The following is a 22114-nucleotide window of genomic DNA, read 5'->3' as shown; positions in this document are numbered from 1 at the left end:
AACGTGAAAAAATCAGAGCAGAAAATCGTGGTAAGGGCATAATGTTCCATGTATAGTCCAAGTCAAGCACGGCATGTTACCAAATGCTTATATTTGTGGGGTGGGGCACGACATCAGCAAAAAGGTTCGAGTGTCATTCAATAAAATTCTCCGTATATTTAAACACACAAAAGATTTTGGTCCCATGGGAGCGACTGCCTATTTTAATATTATACAGTATTCGTTTCTTTTGGAAGTGAGCGGAGCATTCTCAGTATCTCTGACTCGTTATCACCGGCCACTTTTCGAGTCAGCAAATTTTTCGAATTTTGTTTTCTCCCTGGAACATACCTGCTCTGCCATTGTCCCAATCGACAGTCTAGATTTATTTCGTTAGCACTCGAAAGGCGCCACTTGAATAGCGGTAACTTACCAAAGGTCTTATAAAACTGTCAGGAGTTTGTGAGAGTATCTTCTTTGCATCCGCCTCATTAGTGGCTCCTTTTACTAAAGTACCCGCCTTGTTTGGTCCGAGATATTCCAAAATGCTTCTAAGCTGGTCACTGGTGGGTGTTTCTTCGGTTACGTCCAGTTGGAATTCTGTTCTCTGAGACTTGTTTTGCTGCGCATGATCACTAGCCTGGTCCCCTGTTGCTCCTGAGCTGGCTTCAGCAGAGGCTTGTTTCAACAGAGTAAGGACGCGAGTAGAAGCGGCGGAGGATGGCTTATGGAAGAGGGTTATAATATCGAGAGATTTGTGCTTTCTCTGAGTTAGCTACTGTTGCCAGTATTGTCTTCGTCGATATTGGTCCTTACAAAACGGAACATTGTGATATGTTGAGCAAACTCGGCTGGAACTAACGGTAATTGAATTTGAGATTGAAGCTCTTCTTATGTGTCAGAGGAAGAAGTTGTCGTTGCGACGTCAGGATTGAGTTGTCGGATATTTGGCTGGTTGCGGAATGACGTAGTACAAATGCAATACCACAGGGAGCTCGTTTCCAGAGTCGGCTTAGCATTTGGTTCTTCCCGCGTTGCCGCCAGCCCTGGGGGTGCACGGACCACATGTTTTTGACGAACTGACTTTAACTCGCGCTTACCTACCTAGGCCCTAGAGGAACAAAACACGCCTCTGAAAATGAATAGAGCGGTGGAGATTGAGTATGATGAAGCTACTGCATTGTAGATAATAGGCTTCATTCACGCGTCATTTGATGAGTTGCTACAATAGATATGCAAGATGTGAATGATTTACAGAGTGACCGAGGATAGCGGGAAACAACGAAACACGATTTGAGAGACATCCATTTAGTTATTGGTGCAAAAGCCCCAGAAAAGTCATATTCTGTATAGGTAGTTGGCGACAATACCTCAGTTGCCTAAATAGTGCTTCGTTTGCGATCTAGGACCCCATTGATAAATGATCATATTGTCCTTTAGTCCAAGGCATCAATATGATGGATTCGTGTTTCTGATTTCACAATAGCGAAAGTTGTATTGAGCCCAGAGCCAATCAGGAGCTTGAAAAGAAGGAGCGAATCCTATTGTCTTCTATGTGAGTCAATCATCAGTGAATGCTGGAGGCGAGGATGCCGAGAAGCGAGGGTCTCCCACAAACTCCCAGCCATCTGAAAACAAAACAATCTGAAAACTTCTTTCGATCCTTTGAAAAAAAGAAGCTATCACCAACTTCTGTTCAGAAGCCTCTTGTCATTCATATTCAATTGCATACGTTAGTCTTCAGATCTCGATATCAGCGTTTCTTCCCACCTCTAAAAACTGACGGAGTTGGCAGTTTCCCAAAGCCAGCCCTCAATTTTCGTGTACCTTCCAATCCGTTCACGTCAACAAACACTAAAGTAAAGTATCACCTTGAGTCCAACCTGATTCATGCCACACTCCGCAAGACGGAAAACTGATGAAAACAACAGGATGGTCACCAGAAGTGGTCGACCGGACTTTAAAAAGGTCCGGTTCGACGGTCCGACGCCCGAGTCGGACAACCCCCAGCAGATGAGGGCCGCCTCTCCCGAGGATTCTGCTCAGGGGGAAATAACCGCCAGTGGACCTAGAAAGCGGGGAGGGGGACAACAGGGTCGAAGGGAGGAGGAGCAAACGCAAGATGGAGGGGATGACTTGCTCGAGGACCCGGCGATTCGGGCATCGCCGGAGGTCCTTGCGGCAAGGAAAATCCACTCTCGTCGTGAGGCAAGAACGGGAGTGGTTGAATTGCCACTCCCTGCTCCGGTCTCCCTCCCTGTGGATCCCGAACCCGCCCAAAGTCCAGCTGGCGGAGAGGGGCCTGAACAGCCAGGGCCAAAGACTGATGTCGGAAGGTCTCAAAAGGCTGCCAAGGTGGTCACGGAGGACCTCCAGGAAGCGGTAAGTCAACCGCAAATTACCCCTGTCGTGACGCAAAGCGTCATCAGCACGCTGCCAGGAGTCAAACTCCTGGAACAGACACCGGCTGTGTTTCTTCCCGTGAAGGTCTCTTCAAGCATGAGGCTTGGTCCCTTGCCTGAGAGACCTGAGCGGATAGAACCACAGTTTTATCCTGTGGCGACCTCGTTCCAGCATTGGGTTCACTTGGACCCAAGGAGGTTTGAGCTCCTTATGGGGCTCTTCTTCCAAGCTGGAAACGACCCCAATGCCATCGTTGGCCCGGGCTATCGGTCTGGACTTTTCCGGATCGACCTGCAACGGGTCGACGAATTGGAGGCGGGGGCATACAGTGGGCAAGTCTGGAGCTTCAGCCCAGACGACTCACTTATGTGGCACCTCATCGATTGGTGCCAGAGCAACGCAGGAGAATTCTGCGTTGCGATCCGGCGTTTTGCTGACAACGCTTTGTACCACGACAAAGGGTTTTTGCACAAGACAAACCCTTTCACGGAGATCCTCCGTCGTGCTGGCTGGATCCAGTACGGAGACCTCATTGGCGGCTGGGCCTTCCGCGCAATTGCAGCAGCCAAAGGGATGGAGCCGGGTCCCTTCAAGAATCGGAAGCTGTTGCATTTGAGACAGTTTTGGCCCCGACTGTTCAGCAAACTGATCGGAGACGAGTCGTGCCGGCTGTAAGTGGTCTTTTATTTCCCTCCCTTTTTTTCAACACCTTTTCTTTTCTCACTGTTTCATCGTTGCTTCCGTTCACAATTTTTGATATCTCTCAACCAAAAAAAAAAAACCTGACTCTTTTTATTGTTTCCCTACCTAGTTTCTTTCTTTTCTCCTTTTTTTTTTTTGGTTATCTCTTTCCTGTTTCTCTCGATTTCTTGATCTTTTTTTGCCTTCGCCATTTGAGCTCGTCGCCGATGGATTCTGGAGTAGTTGGACGTCGTTGCCGCAGGGATATCTCGCGAACCAATCAGAAGGTGGGAAGAAGCTAACCGAATTATTTTTCTGCGCTAGGACGGACTGGGGAATTTCCTTAGACCGCCCACACTTGTCTCCGAAGAGAGCGCTGGACGCTCTCGACAACAACGACAACGACGACAACGTCGCCAGGGGGGCCAAGAAAGTAAAAATGTCGGTCCCTAATCTGGCCCGCATGCAGGTACATGGAGTACCAGAGGAGGAGCGAGCATTCGATTCCCACGGGAATCGGTTACCATGGGGCTATCTCTACGCGGAGTAAGTGAAAATCAACAAACATGGGCAGTTCGACACAACGGGCCTTGATAGCCTAACTGAGGATGCCATTTTATTTTCATCACTAACTTGGTATATCTTGATCACCTTTAGTGACTCTCTAAACCCACGTCGCCCTCCTGAAGAGAAGGGGCCTTTCGGCACCCCTCTTCGCCGAAACAAATCTCGCTCGAAGACGGCCACACCGGCCAAAAAGGAAGATCCCACCGTTGTGGAATTTGGAATGATATGGGCCGCTCAACAACAGAAGGACAAGGAACAAAAGCAAGCTTCCGAGCAACAGTCTCATCCTTCTACATCCTTCTCGACCTCAACCCGTACCAAATCCGATGTAGCTTTGAGCGCATCAGCGGTTGATGGTACGACGACTACGTCTGCTAGTGCAGTGACTTCGATACCCTCTTCAATTCCAGCTGCAGCTCGACAGCCAACTGAAGTTATACTTTACGGATACTTTCCTGACACTCAGTGGCGTGCAATTGAGCTCTATGAACGCATCTCAGCTGGTATGATCTGCGAGGACTACCCACGTCTCCCTCCGCCCGAACGCATCAAGTATAAGTCGAGCTTCCAGAACATTCAAGCAGTGCTTCCTCGACCGCTGACGCGGGAAGAGACTAAGAGAGCACGCAGATATGCTGGCGGAGAAAGCTGGATCAAGGTCACATTTGACTCGCAAGAAGCGGCAGACCGAGCTTGTCACTTTTCACCTCAGAGTTGCGGCGGATGCTGGGTGTATGCAGAACCCTATCGCGGTGTCGGTCCCAAAGAGGACGTTCCTTTACCCGTCACAGAGGCAGATGCTCCAGACACTCTTCTCGGAACTCCTCGTCCTAACCGTAACAACTCTCGGACAAACTTGTCATTTGGCGCGGCAGCACAGCGATCGAATTCCAATTCCAATTCCAATATCTCTGGCCTTCCAAGGTCATTCACAACCAACACCCTTTCTCTTCCATCACAAGCACCGCCACCACCCTCTTCTAGCTCGACAGCCTCTTCTGGCACTGTCACCGACTTCCCAGTCGCTCCCGCTGTACCCGCCGCAGCTACAAAGCTTCCACGCAGCACATCCCAGCCCGTTTTCTCGAGCGGTGCTTTGGCGACCAGTACTTCGAACGGTGAAATGTCCCGTCGCATTCCTGGCGTCAGACGCGCGGTACTTCTTCCAGCGGAGCAAGCTCTTTTGCCTCAGCCATCACGCACTCAGCGCTTGATGTCACAAATCCCGATTCTCGGATGGTTTTCTGGCGAGGTAATTGGCACCGCCGTCCCGAGATTGGACAATGGCGAATTCGATTGGGTTCGAGCGAGCTTTTGGTGGCGCATCTGCTACTGGATTGACCTACATTTCGGAACGGACCTCTGCGGTCTGCGAGACGACCGCAACGAGTAGCTGCCACAGATGCAGCGTTAAAAGTACAATTAGAGAATTGTACAATGTACCAACTGTCGTACATTCATAGGAGCACAATGCGCTTATTTCTCACAACGCCTTATTCTTTTCGCATCACGACATACTCGACTAGCCAGAGCGCTTTAGTCTTGACGCTGAGGTCACACAGCTGTTTACTCACTTTTGCGTGATTGCATTCTCGTTTCATCCTTCTCTCACCACTACCGAAGCGTTGCTCCTCTCTTTTCATTCGAAACTCGTTGCTCGTTCTCGCTCACATCACCGACCATCGATACGCATCTTGAATTGTCTCAAAAGAAACTATGAGAAACTCGAAGATGACGATGACCCTTTTCTTAGACACAATACCCAGAAGAAAATATGGGTACAAGAAACGGCATCACATTCGACGCACATGCTTTTTGTCAGAAGAAAATACGATAAAACGCCATGGAGTTGTCTAATTTTTACATTATTTGGTCGCCATATTGCAGATATCCGTTCCCTCAATTTCCATGGAAACATCTCAACATTCCCCGCCGCATCGGTCGCTCTCGACGTCGTCATCAAAAGAAAATATGGTTGTCGTTTACAAATGAAAATATGAGTCGAAGCTCTTTGCTATGCAAAATCTTTTGAGATATGCTTTCCAGGTCAGGGTGTTTTAAACAGATCTTCCTTTTTTATCTTCGAGTATGAACTCGCTAGGCTCCAGAAAACTCTTGATTTTCGACCTCAAAAGAAAATATGAGTGTCGTTGACAAAAGAAAATATGGAACGAAGAGTTGAGCCTCTCGCTATTGGTCGGGTCACAGACCAAGAATATGTCATTCTTCATCTCTCACTCTCTCCGTCACATCTCTCTCTCACATCTCTCGCCTTTGTTCTCGTCTCGATGTCGACATCCCGAAGAAAATACGGTCGTCGTTTACGAAAGAAAATACGGATCGAGCGAGCAAGGATCTTTACATGTCATCAAATCCTTTTCTACATTCGTCGAAATCATTTATCTACTCTTCGAATCGATGTCCATATTACCGACAACACGTCTATCCTATATGCTTTCCAAAGCATTCAGCTTGTCTTCTTTCGACACGGATATGACCCTCTATCTTCCAATCACTCCGGCAGAGTCCGGTTTACCAATCGCCGCATTGCGCTTTTAAAGCCTGCAAAGACTCTTCGTCTAGTACGATGGAGATTTATCATTCGGCATTCGGCCTTGGCTGAATCTTTTTTCTAACAGACGGCACTGCTTCGGCTTTCTCGTGCCTACTTTTCTGTTGTCTACTTTTTTTATTGTCCACCTTTTTCACTTTTCTCTTATTTCGATTCCTCTTTTTCTTCGTTGGGTCATGGGTTACGGTTCAAATCGGGTTTTCTTTTTCTTTTCTAGTTTTCTTTTCTTATTATGGTTTCATCACTCGGGTTTATTTTGGGTGCATTTCCAAGGAACAATGGTTGCATTCTCTCGGCTTCAGGTCAAGCGTTTATTCGTCTTGACTGTCGGAAGCATATTTCATTTGCACTTTTAGCAATCAGCGACCAACCTATGTTGTTCTTTATTTTCATAGCAGCCTCTATTCTTTTACCTAAATCGCAAGGCTTTTCAGATTTGTCTCAAGGTTTAGATTCTAAAACAACCTTTCAATTCTTTAATATTTGTGGCTATGCCTGTTATGTGACGATGTGATGGGCTTTTACGTGGTGATGTAATGAGTTATGAACTAGTCGTAAGATTTCACGCGTTGGCATAATGGGATCATGTCAGGATGATAGCTTTTGATATTCATAGCATGTTTGTAGAAAGTAGTATTTTGATATGCATAGCTTCGTAATAGTTAAGTCTTAAATACAGTGTCGTCTGCCATGCCCGTGTTTTTTCCATTGCTCGTTGCTCATTCAACGATGACATGCCCGTTTGGCCATTTGGCCGTTTTAGCAGACCGAAAAAGAAAGGAAGGTAAAAGGAAAGATGAAGATAAAGCTAAAATGCTAACAGGCACATTCCCACTTGCGAGTTGCAAGTCTGACGCCTGGGCTCCCCAGGGTCGGGGAGGGCAGGGAAAGAGATGGGAACCCTCAGGCAATCGGGAGCGTTTAATTGAATGCAATTAAAGCAAGACCGCCGCGCCGACAGCCGCGCCTGCGATGATGCCCCAGCCCTCCCACATGATGCGGCCAGCGGCATTAGTAGGCGAGGCCGTGGCGCTGGTGCTGGTGCCGGTGCCGGTGCTGGTTGTAGACCCCGAGGACGAGGACGAGGAGCCGTTGGCATTGATGTTGGCGCCGGACAGAGGCGTCGAGGTCACGCCCGTGCCGTTGAGGCATTGCGAAGGAGAGGCCTTGTCGGTGGAGGTGAATGTGATGTCGGCGCACTGTTTTGTTGGTAATGTTAGTGTTTGTTTCGACTAGGTTGGTTGGATGTGGTAAGGGCCTGGGAAGACGAGAAAATTATATAACAAAAAAAAAAGAAATAGAAATAGGAATGAGAGAATCAAAGAGAGGGAAGGCGAGGAAGAGAAGGGATTGGACGGGGGGGAAAGGAGAAGAAGGGAGAATACATTATACAATCCACCGTTGGGATCACCATTGGTCACGACCTGGATGGTAGCGTTGGTGCCCTCGCTGATATTCAGCCCAGCAGGGACATTGACATCGCCCATGCAAAAGTTTCCCAGCCCCATCTCTTGAAACGTCGGACGCAAGACGACGTTGAAGTTGTCGCTGGGATCGTTGCCAACTGCAAGCAGCACCTGCACTTTGGCCTGCGAGTGGCCCATGGTCAGCTGAATCGAGCCGCCGCTCAGTGGCCACGCGGTGCGGTTGGAGCTGACGGTGTTCTGGCCGCCGCAGGGGAACTTGACGAGGTTGTCCTCATCGAAGCCGCGGGCGGCAGGGAAGTCGAGCTTGAAGTGGGCGGCGGCGAGGGTGCTCAGGCTGCTGAGCGAGAGGAGGAAGAGGGACGTGAGGGACGTTGAACGCATCTTGATCGTTTGGATTTTTTGAATTGTTTGGATTGCGTGAAGTGTTGTGGGGATGGGGTTGGGAACGTGAGAAGGTGGTGTTGGATGAGAGAAGAGAAGAGGTATCTCAGTTTGTGATGACTTGATGAGTTCTGGGGGGATTTTGAATGCCGTGGTAATTGGCGTGACAGATCGAATGAAGTGAAGTAAAGTGAATAACACCAAGTGGCTAGAGATGAGCTACTGAAACATCAAAAGGGTATCAAGAACTTGGAAAAATAGAGAGAGAAAAGCAAAAAGGAAAAGAAAGGTGAACTAGGGAGACAAGGGCTATAATATAAGAATTGGCTCTTGGCCTTGGCCTAAACCTAGGGATTGATACGATCCACGCTCCTGGGCATGATGTTTCCGTCAAAGCTCTGCCATGATTTTTTATTTTCCCGTGTCGTACTCCATACATGATTGCACTTGGTATCCACATGCATATGGTCCCACCCACTCCTATGGATCCAGGGCCAAGAGGAGTCAGTCAATGCTGCGGTTGTTAACGTATGCTGTGTAGCTGGATTAGTTAATTATCATTGCCGGTGCGGCCAAGCATTTGTCTGGGGCGTTGTTGTAGTGTGTGTGCAAATCTCCGCTCACATCTTGTTTCATCACATCATATCTATCTGTACGGAGTATACAGTTACAGTGGGAAGCTAGACAAGACCTACCTAACTACCTTGACTAGCAAAAGGCACGGGGTGTTAGTCCGATGCGTGTCCTTAACCGGAGCCGAGTCAGTCATTCAGTCAGTCAGGACTAAAGCCTCTTGTCTTGACCCGAGGGACGCTAACGCCTGGAATTCTTTTCCAATAGCTTAGTATTCATGGCGGGACAAAGGGCAGGGAGAGAGGACATGTGCGGAAAGGTTTCCAGGGCGGAAGACGTGACAAAGCGAGGGGAATCAATCATGATGCAGAAAACTTGCTCATCTGGGTCGAGGGTGGGGATCTGCTGCAGGGTGCATAACTGCTGGCCACGATGGAAAGCAAATGGTGACACGACTTCGGGGCACACTGCATCCCTACCCCCTAGGAGTACTCCGTACGCGCGACGCCAAGCACCACCGGGCTGATGGGCTTATGGGCCTATGGGCCTATGGATAAGCAGAGGGTTTTCCATTGTGGCGTTTTGAAATCATCAAAGCTTTTTCAATTGCAGGTGAGCAAGTTTCTGCAAGCCATGAGGAAAAAGCTCCCTTGTTATTTGTCGTTTTTACATTCATACGGAGTAGTCACTTGTTGATCCTTGCCAGCCCCACATCCACATGTCGTTTCTTTTCAATTCGACGATAACCGCCATCGGACGAGCGGGATATTCAATTGAGACATTTCTTGGGATTCTTGGAGAGAAACTCCGCCAGTCCTCGAATTGTAAATGTTGGCCTTTTTCGGCTATATTGTATGCAAAAAGAATGTAGTCTTTTCCGTCAATGTGACATCTCAATTGGTTCAAAATACTACTTTTAAAAAGAAGAATAAAATAAAAAAGTCATGATTGATGTCATCAATTCTATGCGTGCAAAGTGATGCCAGCACTTTAATGAAAAGAAATGCAAATTGGGTATAGACAACCCACTAACACGCCTATGCAGCCATCAAGTGTCGTTGCAGTATTCCATGCCAGAACTCCATATGCAAATATCCACAATGTATCCCGATCAGAAAGAGGTTTCAAATCTCCCTTCTGAGTTGTTTAATGCTCTTCCAGTTGGGCATATCGTCCGAATGCGAGCTCGCCAAGAAATGTGCCTCCGAGCACGGACAAAAAGTAGCCCACATTCATGGTCATGACAGCTAACATGCTGGAGAATAAGTCAGCTCCACGGCTCCCAGAAAAAGGAATTTTGCTCTCATCTACTTACAGCAGATACCCGACACCAGCAATGACCGTCGCAATACCAGCGCGGGGTACGTCGACTGAGAGCCGCCATGGCGAAATTCCTCGAGCATGGCGGCGCACGACCCGCACGCGCTCCTCCAGACCTTTGCTCGAAACGAGCGTCCCCGTCTTCGCATCCGGGTCGTTCAAGGACCGCTCGGCCTCGGGCACCTCGCCCGCAACAACAATATATCGACGATTGAGAGCTTGATCGAGCCACCGCTTTTCGAGGACATGCTTGAAAGCAAACAGAGCTCGAAAGATGACGGCCAGCAGGATAAGAAAGATACAGGTGCCTGCGTAGGATCCTGTTCCTGAAGGAGTCCAGCCGGTCGAGTAGAGCGGAGTAGTCTCGTCGCTGAAAAAGGTCATTTGCATGTGGGACATGCCCGACATGCCCGACGACGAGGAAGAATGCGATGACATGTCCATCTTGATATTAAGTAAAAGAATTCAACAGAACTTTTCAATGGTTTTTCCTGTCCAGAAGCTTTGGGTCGACCTCGTGCCTTCTTTGATGTGGAAAAGTTCGATCAGATAACAGATTTCAGACCAAAGTCAAGGATACCGTGTCCTGCGAAGGAGATCCTCCCACGTTGTGACAAACGTTCTCGCAGCGGGGTCTATCGTGGTTTATCGTTGTGGGAAGAGCATGGATGTAGTGAGTTGTTGTCCAGGCGGTGACGGGGAATTCAGCAATTGGGTGACCGCTAAGGCTTGAGTACCTCAGGCAGTGTGGGATCATGGGTATCGGAATGGAATCTCCTACTTGATTGCGTTATGGGAATGCTGGTCTGTGCGGACACATGAATGTCTAGTGTTAAGAAAGAAAAAGAAGGTGGTTGCGAAGATTCTTATGTCATCCTTGTTCGCCTCCCAAAGAGACCAGGGGCCAGAGGGGAGACCCCTGTCGGTTCCTGAGCATGTTTGAGCAAGTTCTTCCCGTTTAGGCTTGGCGTGGTTTTCACGTTTGATCCTCACGGTATACTCGTACAGGCCACAAAGGTGCCCTTTTTTCATTCAATGAGAGATGACGAATAGAGTCAAGGAAGGGAATTGAAAAGATACGAGGGGGAATAAGTAATGAATAATTGTAGAGTCATAACACTCCAATCGGATTGTCTTGGTGAAACACGGTTCTGCTGTTGTTGTGGTCTATCGTAGTATGACTGAGGAAGAAACTCCGATGCGGCTCTCGCGGTGTGGCTTTAGGAGACCGTGCAGCCCTAGCGGGAACCATCTCCCCATCTGTCCATGGGTATTTGCTGCGGACACCAAACGCCATTGAGCCTGACGTGCCGCGAAAAAACGTGCTCATGTCTTAATTTTCCCCGAAGAAACGATGGAGGGAGGGGCGAAAGTGGACACTTTGGTGAGGGTCGATGGGGGCGAGGGGTCTGATAATCAGTCCGTGATGAGCGTGATAGACCCAATTTGCCGATTGTTGCCGCTCTTCGAGTTGATCTGCTCTTTCATCTTTGTTCATCTTTTCTTTTGACCTACGTGTCCACGCTCATTGTTGCGGCCAAGTGTCAAAGCAACCATTTTCAGCATTTTCGATGGATCAGTTTGTTTAAACAGACTTTAATCAAACTGAGATTTCCCTTGCTCAGTCTTAATTTGGTCTTTTTCTCCCTGGCAAGAAACCATCAAAACAGTCATGGATATGGATATGGGCGACATGTCGGGCGGCATGTCCATGGGCGACGGCGTGCCCACGCTCTTCCACATGCAGAAGATGTATTGGGCGTTCATAGGCGCGACCATTGGCTTTGCGACTCTGGTCCATATGGGTGAAAAGGCGCTCTGCTGGCAGAGGTAGGAGATTCCATTATCACCAGTGAAACTTGGTGGAAATGACGCTGAACGTAATTACAGACTTCATGCTGCGAGCAAGCAGGATCCAACACCTGCAAAGCCAAGGTCTCCCGCGCTGGTCGCGGTTGCAACGGCTACGGCAATTATCCGCGAAATCTCAAATGCTACCATGGCCATGTTCAAAATTCGTGGTCGGACTTTCCGCAGTGCTCCGCTTGGTCGAATCTGTCTCGTACTCGCCTACTTTGTCCTACTTGTCGTACTATGTTTCTACCGCCTCCAACCTAGCAACCCCTGGCAGTATGAGGATGTGGCATACCGTTGCGCCTACATCAGTGTGGCTCAATTGCCGCTCATCTTCCTTCTGGCTGGCAAAAATAACATTGTTGGGTGGATGACCGGCCTCAGTTATGAAAGGATCAATTGGTTACACCGATGGGTTGCCCGCTGCCTCCTGTTTACCACCACCCTCCACATGGGCTACTTCTTTACTGATTGGGCCCGTTACGATTACATCTTGATCAAACTTCGAACAGACTCTATGACACAAACTGGCATCTCTGCATGGGCAATTCTCGTCTGGATCGTTCTCAGCTCGTTTGCGCCGATTCGGGGCTTAAGCTACGAACTTTTTGTGCTGCAACATCTCATCTCCTTTGTTGCCTTTATCACCATGGTCATGCTTCATGCCGACGCCGATGTGCACGTCTACATCTGGATTCCTGTCGGACTCTTCTTCTTCGATCGTATCACGCGAGCTCTATACGTCCTATACACCAATCTCGCCATCTTTCATCCAAAGGCACGCCGTGAGGGAAATCAATCACGTTTCTGGGCTTGCAAAGCCAGTTTTACCCCCGTGTCTCAGCGGACAACGCGCGTGACTATTCAGAATCCTCCGATTCAGTGGAAAGCAGGACAACATGTCTTCCTTTCTTGTCACTCTATTGTGCCCCTGCAAAGTCACCCATTCACCGTCGCCTCTCTTCCTGAAGACGGAAAGATGGAGTTTCTGATTCGTGCCGGTAATGGAGGAACAAAGGCATTCTTCCATCATGCTGAAAAGCACCACCAGCAACTCCCCACTACTGAAGCTGAAATCTCCATGCCCAAGCACAAATCCGTTGCTATTGAAGGACCGTACGGTCGCATTCGGCCTCTCCGCCAGTTTGACACCGTTGTCCTTTTAGCCGGAAGTACCGGTGCGACCTTTACTGTTCCACTGATGCGGGAAATTGTCTCCGCATGGCGCCGCAACAACAACAACAACAGCGACTCTTCTGATTCCAGCCGCCAAAAAAGGGGATTCTTGCTTCCAGACGGCATCGTTACTCGGCACATCCGCTTCGTCTGGGTCATCAAAGCGCGCGACCAACTTGACTGGCTCTGGAAGCAGCTCATCACGGCAATTGACGACGTTCGCCAGCTCCGCCACCAGGGCATCGATGTCGAGCTTGACATGAGCATTTACATTACTTGCGACGACAGTCTCACTTCAGACCAACAAGGCGGCGTACTTCCTCCGGCTTCTGCCCGGAACTCGCTTCCGCCACCTTATGGCGTTGTAGAAGAAGTACACACCGCAAAGCCTGAGAAGGACGAGAAAAAGTCGGACCCAATGTTTGGCAGTGCGGAAAAGGCCGAAGTACGGGAGCTCGATTCCCTTTCAATGGCTTCGTCACACCAGGGGCCATCATCTGGCCGTCCCACGTGTGGACCCAACGGCACATGCTGCTGCACCGCAACTATCGAAGACGAAGACGCCATCGACAATGCCGATGCCCCTGTCTGCACCTGCAATTGTGGTGCTGCTGCGGCAAGCTTGCCTGAACCTACTGGCCCAGCGCCTCCCTCGTCATCAGGGACCGACAAACCCCATTCCTCCTCCCCACCACCACTCTCGCCATCATCTGACGGAACAGCTGCAGTCCAAGATTTCGAAAAGGCGCAGCTCGCAAAGGAGATTGGACCCCGTCCAGACTCTGCTTCGTCCTCCCTTGCATCACCTACGTCACCTACATCTATCCCGCTCTTCAGCGGCCGTCCCTCCCCGCGCACTATTATCCGCAAATCCCTCGAGCAAGCCTTTGGCGAGAGCGCCGTCGTGGTATGTGGACCATGCGGGCTTGTCGACGATGTGCGCCACAGCGTCGTCAGCTTGAGCGATGAACGGGCCGTACACAAGGGCTCCGGTGCTCAGGGTATCTATTTGCATACAGAAGCTTTTGGCTATTAAAGTTTCTCAATTCGGCCTTTTTTGTCCCCCTCTTTTTTTTCTTTTTCATTTATACCCTGAATTAGAAGTATCCTTTCGTGTTACTTCTTCAACCCTCTTATGATTATAATGATACAATGATACCTTGCAGTTGCATTTTCAAGGCTCGGTTGGGTTTGGGGTTTCTAGATGTTGGTCATGAACGGAGCGTTCATTTTTATCACCTGAATTTCATCACCAGATGTTTTCTTATTTTATCACCTCATGGTTTCTTATATTCTGCATTGCTACCAGGAAGCCGGTCTTGTGCAATGGCTGATGCCTTTTCGACATTATGCACCGAGATAGATTATCCTCATTCTTTCGGTTGTTCTCTTCTTTATCGGTTATTCTCTTCTTTTTCGAACTTTCTATATCGGATATTCTTTCCTAGGCCAATGCATATTTGATATCTCGATAGATATGAGGAATATTAAATTTGTTCAGACAAGTCATTAGTATTCATCCCTTTTTATATTTCCATGCTACATGATCTTGCAGTGATTCATATACTGTAGTCTGCATTTCTACCTCGCCAATGATATACCTGCTGTCTATCTTTATTACTATCACAACTACCTAGGTATCCTGCATTACCATTACAAGTACCCTGCATTACCATCATATGTGTTATGTAACAAGTACAGCGCAGCTATGTCCTCTGTAGGACCAAAACGTTGTCGTATATTAAACGCACAGCACCAGCTGGTTCGCTTGAGGGGGTGGGTTGAAACGCTACATTGAAAGTTTGAAACAGAACAGAACCGAGATATTCGTGAAGGCTAAGAGAAGAGGTTAAAGAAAAGAGGTGAAAGCGGTGGAAGAAAAGAAAAGAAAAGAAAATAAGGGGGGTGAGAGAATTGGGTAAAGATGATTAAAGACAGGGAAGAGAAATTAAAAGAAAAGGGAGGGGGAACAAAAAAAAAAGAAAAACAACGAAAGAAAAGAATGAGAGAAGAATGAGAGAAGAATGAGAAGAATAAAATTAATTGAGATTAGGATATAAGACATAAGATATGGAAGAAAACAAAATAGAATGAAATAAAAAAGAAGAAAAAAAAAAGAAGAAAAAAAAAAGAAGAAAAATAAGAATAAGAAAAATAAGAATAAGAATGAAAATTAAATAAAGAAAGGAAAAGCAAAGAAAGGATAAAAAGAAAAGAAAAGAAAACAAAAGAAAGGATAAAAAGAGAAGAAAAAAAACCAAGAAATGATCAAATTTAAATAAACACCAACGCGCCCCCCCCCGGCCCCCCCGGCGGGGCAAAAAAAGCGATCAAAATCCATGCTTTGCAAACTCAGCCTCTGTCCAATCCCACAACTTCCTCGCCCTGTCATCGTTCCGCGCGAGACCCGACCCACCTGACTTGCGTCCAACAGGGACATAAAACGCGCCCGTCTCGACTTCCTTCGCCGGCTTTGTCGTCGCGGCCCAGAGCTGATTCCTTGCGCCCTGGGGCACGCTGCTCATGAACCACGAGGCAACAGTCAGCGCAATCTTCGAGACAAAGCCAAACGCCGAAGTCGTGGAGGCGTAGAGATTGGTATAAATGACACCCGGATGCACCGCAACGGACTTGATACTGGGGTACCGCCGTGCAAGTTCTTTCGCGAAATAGATATTTGCGAGTTTCGAATTGCCATAGCGTCTCCAGGTATTGCTCTTTCCGAGGACCGTAGTGTCGGTGACCACTGCCGCCGACGGAGCTAGGCGATGGCCTTCAGACGAAACGTTGATGATGCGCACGTCGGAATTGGATTCCTCGCTTGTGCGCAACAGCGTGGGGAGAAGGAGCTTGGTGAATAGGGCGTGGCCGACGTGGTTGGTGCCGAACTGGATCTCGTAGCCTTCCGTCGTCGTGCCCATGGGCGTGGCCATGATGCCGGCGTTGTTGATCAGGATGTCGAGACGCGTGGAAGAGGCATTAAAGGACTCGGCGGCGGCTTTGATGGAGCCGAATGAGGTGAGGTCGAGGGGTAGGTAGATGAGCTTGGTTTGGGGGTGGTCCTGGTTCAGCTCGGGCACGGCGGAGCGGATGAACTCGATGGCGCCCTCAGCTTTGGATTGCGTCCGCGCGGCGAGGTAGATGGCTGATGGGTTGTGTTTGGCGAGTTGCAGGATGGTTTCTTTGCCTAAGCCTGTGTTGCCTGTGGTATGGATGGTTAGGTTTATTTAGAGGTAATTATAGGAGGAGATTAATTACGTACCGCCTGTGATGAGGATGACTTTTCCAGATAAGTCTGGAATGTCGGTCTCAGGGTGATATTTGCTGCTCCCGAACATCTTGGAGTTGGATATCCAGTGAAATAATTATGTTGATATGGTAAGAGTATATAGTAAACAGTGTGGTGAGGATTTGTTGCGCTCAACAGAAATGATGAGAAGCTTTGAGCGGGTCAATTGGAGTAGACGCTGGAGTTGTGATATGATCCGAAATACAGAGCAAGCTCACAGGGTCAGGCTGCTCTTCTTATATAGACGTTGCCTCTCGATTTCAAATTCTTTTGTATAAGCTGCATGTAAAAAGGACCCTGGTTTGGCATGTGTTTGGATGAAATCACCACCTTGAGCCGACCGGGCTTAGTGGGTCTGGCTCGTCTCGTCTCGGCCGTAGAGAGCAGCGGAGCGGAATCAACATTTCCCCATCCCGCCTGGAAACGAAAGGGAAGATCCAAAGGGACTCCGGTAGGCGAAAGGCCATGATTATGCAAATGTTGGTCTCTTGCCTCGGCCGTAGTGCGTGCTGGAAAATACCGGGGGCTGCTACTAATCGGGAACAGTGGCGCCGGGCTGGCGGAGAGATTTTTGTTCCATTTTCTAATCCAAAGCACGCACAACTACTGCCGGATGGTTCAGTGATCAACTGATTCCACGAATATCAGTATAAGTAATTGAGTGACACCAATTGATATGATTATAATTCTGTAGAGCGTAGTAGGCACTGGTAAATTGTAAAAGCTGCATGAAGATGAGAAATGCGTGACTGCCCTAGGTGTATCGGCGCCAGCCCACAACGCCCACCAAGCACCTCGCTTGCGAGGGCACAACCGAACTTTGAGGCTCTGGAGAAACTCGGGCACGACAACGCCGGTCAGAGAGTCTATTCGAGATCCGTCACACCCCTTTGACCCTTCATCGCAACAGGTACGCTTTTCCCCGACTCATCGCCGTCAGTTTCGTCCTCTGTCGATTCCGTTCGCTCGGTCAGATTACTCGAAATTTTTTTGTTGCTGGAATCTCTTTGTGGAGGTGGGGCTGACAATTGGTTTGCCGAACTGCGCATCTATAGACCTCTGTTCGAAAAAGAAATCGGCCTGTCCTTCGTCGGCCAACAGCAATCATGGATCACGCAAAGCTTGCTAGAATGCAGCAGTCGGTGCGAATCGGTGAGTGACGCCAATTTGAGTGGATTTGAAGGCTGGGCCAGAGCAGGACAGCTGGAGGAGACTTTTGGCTGGGCCAAACATTGGGGGAGAGGTCGGATCTAGATGAAGAAGATGAAGCTAACTTTTGAACTTCTGCCCTGTAGGGTACGCTTCCTCCTTTTTGAAACACCTTCTATTCACTTCATATCACCTGCTGTCTCCGTCACTGGAATAAACAACTCAACTTTGCCGACAAGAATACACATCACGTACGATCAGAATGCTGACAATTAGTCATCCTATAGCGGCAAGGGTACCCCGAGAAGAAAGATAAAGAAGGTCCACAAGAACTCTGGCACCGACGACAAGAAGCTCCAAGCTTCGCTCAAGAAGCTCAACGTTCAGCCCATCCAGGCCATTGAGGAGGTCAACATGTTCAAGGAGGATGGAAACGTCATCCACTTCGCCGCCCCCAAGGGTACGTCTACCCCGCATATCCACTTCTAGATGAAAGGTCAATTGGACGGTGTTATTGTGGAAAGGAGGGCAGCTTTCTCTTTCAAATGAGGGGAAGCTTCCTTGCACAGTTGAGGAGGAGGATATGACGGCGTCTGGATGCGGAGCATAGATTGTCGGGAAATTGCAACATTGGCTGACCGTCTCCCTTTACAGTTCACGCTTCCGTCCCCGCCAACACCTTCGCCATCTACGGCAACGGTGAGGAGAAGGAGCTCACCGAGCTCGTTCCCGGTATCCTCAACCAGCTCGGCCCCGACTCCCTTGCCTCTCTCCGCAAGCTCGCCGAGAGCTACCAGTCTCTGCAGAAGAAGGAAGGCGAGGAGGGCGATAAGAAGGAGGCCGACGACGACGATGACATCCCCGACCTTGTTGCCGGCGAGAACTTCGAGAGCAAGGTCGAGTAAACTTGTTTTCGTAACTTCTTGATGAATGTCTAATGTTGTCGATACTCTGCCACCCTTTTCCAAAAAAATTTACCTGTACTTTTGCATCCGGGCTGGGCAAGGATAGCAGATAGCGATTTCACAATAATCTACTGTTTCTCTTCTGCTACCAAATCAATGAACCCTGACAGGCGATGATGAGAATTTGATGGCCCCAGTAGCTTATATGCTACGGCCTGGAGCTCTCCTAGCGCACAATGGATGCACTGGTGAAATCTAGACCACGACCCCTCCAAACAGTGATATCATGGCATTCTCCTTTTACTTTGCTTTACCTTTCATGGGGATTATGTGAATTTTGACGGGGAAGGTCTGGGCTCAAGAAGCTCACGTGCTTGAAATCGGGTTCTCTAAGCCTTCCTCATAAATGTCCGTAAAAGGTGATTTGATTGTGGATATATCTTTGGAGATCATGTCCATGAATAAGGTGTCAGTCTAGGCTTCGGCGGCACTGGCAAAGGTCAAAAACACTACCCAAAATCAATCTCGGCGCTGCCTTTGGGATAGAGTAACATTGATGTGCATCAGTCCGCAGCATCGCCGCCAAGAGACTGAGCCCTTTTTTCCCCCTAGCAGTAGACAATATCAGATATTATATTGTTGCATTCATCAACTATTAACTCAACCGTCTGAAACTCTCTGGGTATTCTTTTCGGGTTAAGTGAGGCGATCGAACTGTGACTGTCGAACCACTTTGGCGCAACGGGTCTCGGGCGGTCACGATTCGTTTGGCGACACAGACCTGAGTAGCGAAACCCACGTTTGACTCTTTCCGGCGCCGGCCGTCAGCGAAATACAACGTTCAGGGCACGAGGACACCTTTTTGGACTTCTTCCTTGTGGAGAGCAGGATACCAATCCGAGAGAGGCATTGTTATCTGTAGCAATTTTTGTGGCCAACTTCTTCTGAAGGCCTCATTACCTTGCGCCAATTCTTTCGCATTCTTATTTGTGCCTACTCAATATCACGGACTCTACCCCGAGTCTCACGAGGACATTTACACAAGCCCTCGCGGAATTCCCATTTGTCAAAATGAATTAGTTTCTAGATCTCCTCTGGGAGATCGTGTCCGTTTCCTTGCTCTTTTCTTATTCTCTCCGCCTCTCCTTCATATTCCGCCAGTGCATGCCACCTGGTGCGGCTTCTTTTCTGGACTGAATCTTTTGTCTTCGCCAGTCTGTCGCCGCCAGATCTCTTACGACCATCGGCTGCCGCGTTCTTTCAACTTTCTATTCTATTCTACCTGCTTATGCCGACACATTTGTCATAAGCTCTTCGAAAGCAATAAGTTTACACGGCGGCTTGTTGATCGGTTTTTCGAGGACCCCTCTGGATACGCTCATTTCTCTTACGGAACAATTAGCCGGCAGAAGCAATTGAGAGTTGGGCCTTTCGCGGAGGAAATAATAATGTCTCAAGGTACCGACGTGTCCAATGGCGGCCAAGGCTCTCCAAACTCGTCAAACGATTTGCCTCGAGGAGATCAATCGAAGGCTTGTCAAGCGCCAGGATGCACGCTGGCGAATCAGGAGGTATCACCATCAGGGAATGGCGGGGGTGGGCATCATCATAAACACTATCATACACAGCATGGCTCTTCAATATCCGTCCCTCCGACTTTAATTTCACCTTCGTCAGAGCCGGCCGTGAATGAAGATGATTTTCGAACGGCTAGTCCCGAGGAGATCAATAAAGATGTCTCTAAGCCTGTGACCGCCTTTTCTCAGCTGACATCTGAAAATCTGAATGCAAACGATAATGCGAGGTTACAACAGGATGTGGTCCCGCGATATCGCAAACAGATACGCAATGGTGCATCTTCTGTCCGTTCAAGTCAAAGTCACGATGCCGAAGCAGTTCTCTTTCAAAGAGCGAGACTTGAAGAGTTATTCCGTGCATACAACAGCGGGGATTCTGTAGCAGCTGATGCTATTGCTGAGATTGCTCGCTCGAATGGCATTCCTGGAGACTTGCGGCGGCAAGCATGGCCAATACTTCTTGAAACGCACCCTATTAGGCTTACGGGGGCCCACATTCGAGGCCCCGTACTCAGTATGCAACATATGGAACCGGCCAAGGACATGCCTATCCGGAGGATACGGGGCGAAATTGCTCGTTTCCATAAACGCCGAAAAACCAACCTAAGCACGCGTAACACCTCGTCATCGCTTTCAGTTTCGCCTGCTGCTGGTGCCACCACTCCTTTGACAACCACTAGCGCAACTTCTTCATCTGCTATTGCTCCCGACAGGGATGCCCTTGAGCAGCTAGCGCTCGACACGGCTGTTGAAGCTGCAGTCATCGGATTCCTTGAGCGCAACGATCAATTGCCTTACGCACCGGGCATGATTCATGTCTGTTTCACATTGGCCGACTGGATCTTTGCTCCTCTTGGCTGCTCCTCCTTTGATCCCAATGCTCACTACACGCAGCATGAGCTCTTATGTCGAACCTTTGACCAAATTATGGCTATAATGCTCTGGTACCCGCCTTCCAGCGCATCCAAGGATTCCATGGAGCACCAATGCGAGGGAGCCCTAACACGACGCATCACACATTTTCTCGCTGTATCCCGCCGTTTGCTTCCCGAGCTGACAGCTTACTTTGATGAAGAGGAGGTCAACGGGTTTGCAGAAGAGTGGGTGCATTCCTGGATCAAGTGGTGGTGCGCTCGAGAGCTGCCCGGCGAACAAAAAGGTCGTCTCTGGGATTTTTATCTTGGGTATCGCCCTTCAGTGTACTCTTCAGAGGCAAGCAGAAGCAGCAGCAATACTACGTCGCCAGCGTCGCCCGCACCACCGGAGCCTCGCGCCTCTATTGATGTTTCTGATGGGAACGGTGAGGAAGAAGCCCCTGCACGACCGAACCCGCTTGGGCAAGAGGACGAAAATAAGCCTCTGGCCGGCGAGGCATACACTCCGGCGGACTGGCATACTTATGTCTGTGTTGCTCTCTTGAAAGCGTGCAAGGACGAGCTCGAGGAGCTAGAATTGTCGGAAATTCGAGCCCTCTTGAGCAGGCTGCCAAAGCTGAACGTGAATGCCATTCTTGCAGAAGCCAGAAAAGCCCGGAGAGAGCTAAGAGAGCTCGGACTTCGAGAAGACGAGGAGGTTCGAAGGCGAGCCGATCAAAAGTATTAATCCTTGTTACTAAATGTCAAATAATTTTTTCTCGCCGTTCACTGGACAATCTGTATTATATCTTTTTCTTTTTCTTTTTTTGCTTCACACGGGCAGGATATACCATCTCTTTCCAGTGTCTATATTCTATACCTACCACGTTGACCAGTGTATTGTACAAGTCCTACAAAAATTCATGCATTATGACTTTTGGTACCTGTATTAAAAGAAAATGATTGCCTCGGTTTGACTGATCTTGTGCTTAATCACATTGAATGTCTCGATGTAAGGCTCTTCCGCTCTTTCTTCATCCAATGCTGACAGAAGGCTCCCTGGCCAAACCCCGATTTTTTGGCACCCTCCATCACTTGTCACCACTTGTTCCCTCCAAGAATGCATTCCAAGCGCTAATTGAAAATCAATGATCAATAATTCCCGAATTTCATATCCGTCAAAGCGTCATTGTATGGTCAGGCGGCAGTACTCTGTACGTGGATCCAACTCCCCCACACCGCGGATGCAATTCCGCTGTTGCCAAGATGGGGGGGGGAGGGGGGAGGGGGGAAGGGGCAAACTGCTCAAGTAATCTGCCACCGCTCACCGCCCTCCGAGCGGACCCTTTCCTCCAAAGCAAATCCCCAAATCCAGCGCTCTAAATCATGTCATCGAATTTCGTTCTT

At 48.9% G+C, this 22114-nt stretch overlaps 10 protein-coding genes across 10 annotated transcripts; 6 read left to right on the top strand and 4 right to left on the bottom strand.

Moving 5' to 3' along the window:
• Positions 1-98: 98 nt before the first annotated feature.
• On the bottom strand, positions 99-1019 carry L228DRAFT_262730 (DUF1687-domain-containing protein). The gene is made up of 4 exons (XM_018334439.1): positions 796-1019; positions 413-739; positions 331-358; positions 99-280 (listed from the first exon to the last, which is right to left on the bottom strand). The coding sequence occupies exons 1-4, from the start codon at positions 805-807 to the stop codon at positions 210-212; spliced, it is 438 nt and encodes a 145-aa protein (XP_018186405.1). The 5' UTR covers positions 808-1019; the 3' UTR covers positions 99-209.
• An 892-nt stretch (positions 1020-1911) lies between these two features.
• Positions 1912-5023, top strand: L228DRAFT_270122 (hypothetical protein; the record flags this gene model as incomplete). The annotated part of the gene is made up of 3 exons (XM_018335371.1): positions 1912-3053; positions 3388-3609; positions 3721-5023. 3 exons carry the CDS (start codon positions 1912-1914, stop codon positions 5021-5023), a joined length of 2667 nt encoding a protein of 888 aa, XP_018186404.1.
• A 670-nt stretch (positions 5024-5693) lies between these two features.
• L228DRAFT_180581 (hypothetical protein) lies at positions 5694-6350 on the top strand. Its single transcript, XM_018329564.1, has one exon. It carries the CDS (start codon positions 5796-5798, stop codon positions 6264-6266), a length of 471 nt encoding a protein of 156 aa, XP_018186403.1. The 5' UTR covers positions 5694-5795; the 3' UTR covers positions 6267-6350.
• Positions 6351-6779: 429 nt separating this feature from the next.
• L228DRAFT_180577 (hypothetical protein) lies at positions 6780-7236 on the top strand. Its single transcript, XM_018329563.1, has one exon. It carries the CDS (start codon positions 6893-6895, stop codon positions 7139-7141), a length of 249 nt encoding a protein of 82 aa, XP_018186402.1. The 5' UTR covers positions 6780-6892; the 3' UTR covers positions 7142-7236.
• L228DRAFT_270121 (hypothetical protein) lies at positions 7138-8010 on the bottom strand (the record flags this gene model as incomplete). Its single annotated transcript, XM_018335370.1, has 2 exons — positions 7138-7401; positions 7588-8010. 2 exons carry the CDS (start codon positions 8008-8010, stop codon positions 7138-7140), a joined length of 687 nt encoding a protein of 228 aa, XP_018186401.1.
• Positions 8011-9350: 1340 nt separating this feature from the next.
• L228DRAFT_249663 (hypothetical protein) lies at positions 9351-10754 on the bottom strand. The gene is made up of 2 exons (XM_018333139.1): positions 9899-10754; positions 9351-9838 (listed from the first exon to the last, which is right to left on the bottom strand). Exons 1-2 carry the CDS (start codon positions 10345-10347, stop codon positions 9730-9732), a joined length of 558 nt encoding a protein of 185 aa, XP_018186400.1. The 5' UTR covers positions 10348-10754; the 3' UTR covers positions 9351-9729.
• A 626-nt stretch (positions 10755-11380) lies between these two features.
• L228DRAFT_249662 (hypothetical protein) lies at positions 11381-14460 on the top strand. Its single transcript, XM_018333138.1, has 2 exons — positions 11381-11733; positions 11794-14460. Exons 1-2 carry the CDS (start codon positions 11576-11578, stop codon positions 13967-13969), a joined length of 2334 nt encoding a protein of 777 aa, XP_018186399.1. The 5' UTR covers positions 11381-11575; the 3' UTR covers positions 13970-14460.
• Positions 14461-15032: 572 nt separating this feature from the next.
• Positions 15033-16374, bottom strand: L228DRAFT_232494 (short-chain dehydrogenase/reductase). Its single transcript, XM_018330597.1, has 2 exons — positions 16196-16374; positions 15033-16135 (listed from the first exon to the last, which is right to left on the bottom strand). The coding sequence occupies exons 1-2, from the start codon at positions 16269-16271 to the stop codon at positions 15264-15266; spliced, it is 948 nt and encodes a 315-aa protein (XP_018186398.1). The 5' UTR covers positions 16272-16374; the 3' UTR covers positions 15033-15263.
• A 901-nt stretch (positions 16375-17275) lies between these two features.
• L228DRAFT_249658 (nascent polypeptide-associated complex subunit beta) lies at positions 17276-18661 on the top strand. Its single transcript, XM_018333137.1, has 3 exons — positions 17276-17375; positions 17659-17831; positions 18026-18661. The coding sequence occupies exons 1-3, from the start codon at positions 17329-17331 to the stop codon at positions 18274-18276; spliced, it is 471 nt and encodes a 156-aa protein (XP_018186397.1). The 5' UTR covers positions 17276-17328; the 3' UTR covers positions 18277-18661.
• Positions 18662-19724: 1063 nt separating this feature from the next.
• On the top strand, positions 19725-21455 carry L228DRAFT_240580 (RabGAP/TBC; the record flags this gene model as incomplete). Its single annotated transcript, XM_018331259.1, has 1 exon — positions 19725-21455. One exon carries the CDS (start codon positions 19725-19727, stop codon positions 21453-21455), a length of 1731 nt encoding a protein of 576 aa, XP_018186396.1.
• Between the last annotated feature and the right edge of the window lie 659 nt (positions 21456-22114).

The sequence above is a fragment of the Xylona heveae genome, assembly GCF_001619985.1.
Source record: "Xylona heveae TC161 unplaced genomic scaffold L228scaffold_9, whole genome shotgun sequence".
Lineage (NCBI taxonomy): Eukaryota > Fungi > Ascomycota > Xylonomycetes > Xylonales > Xylonaceae > Xylona > Xylona heveae.
The sequence above is the reverse complement of the archived record's forward strand: the minus strand, read 5'-3'. Positions and strand labels throughout refer to the sequence as shown.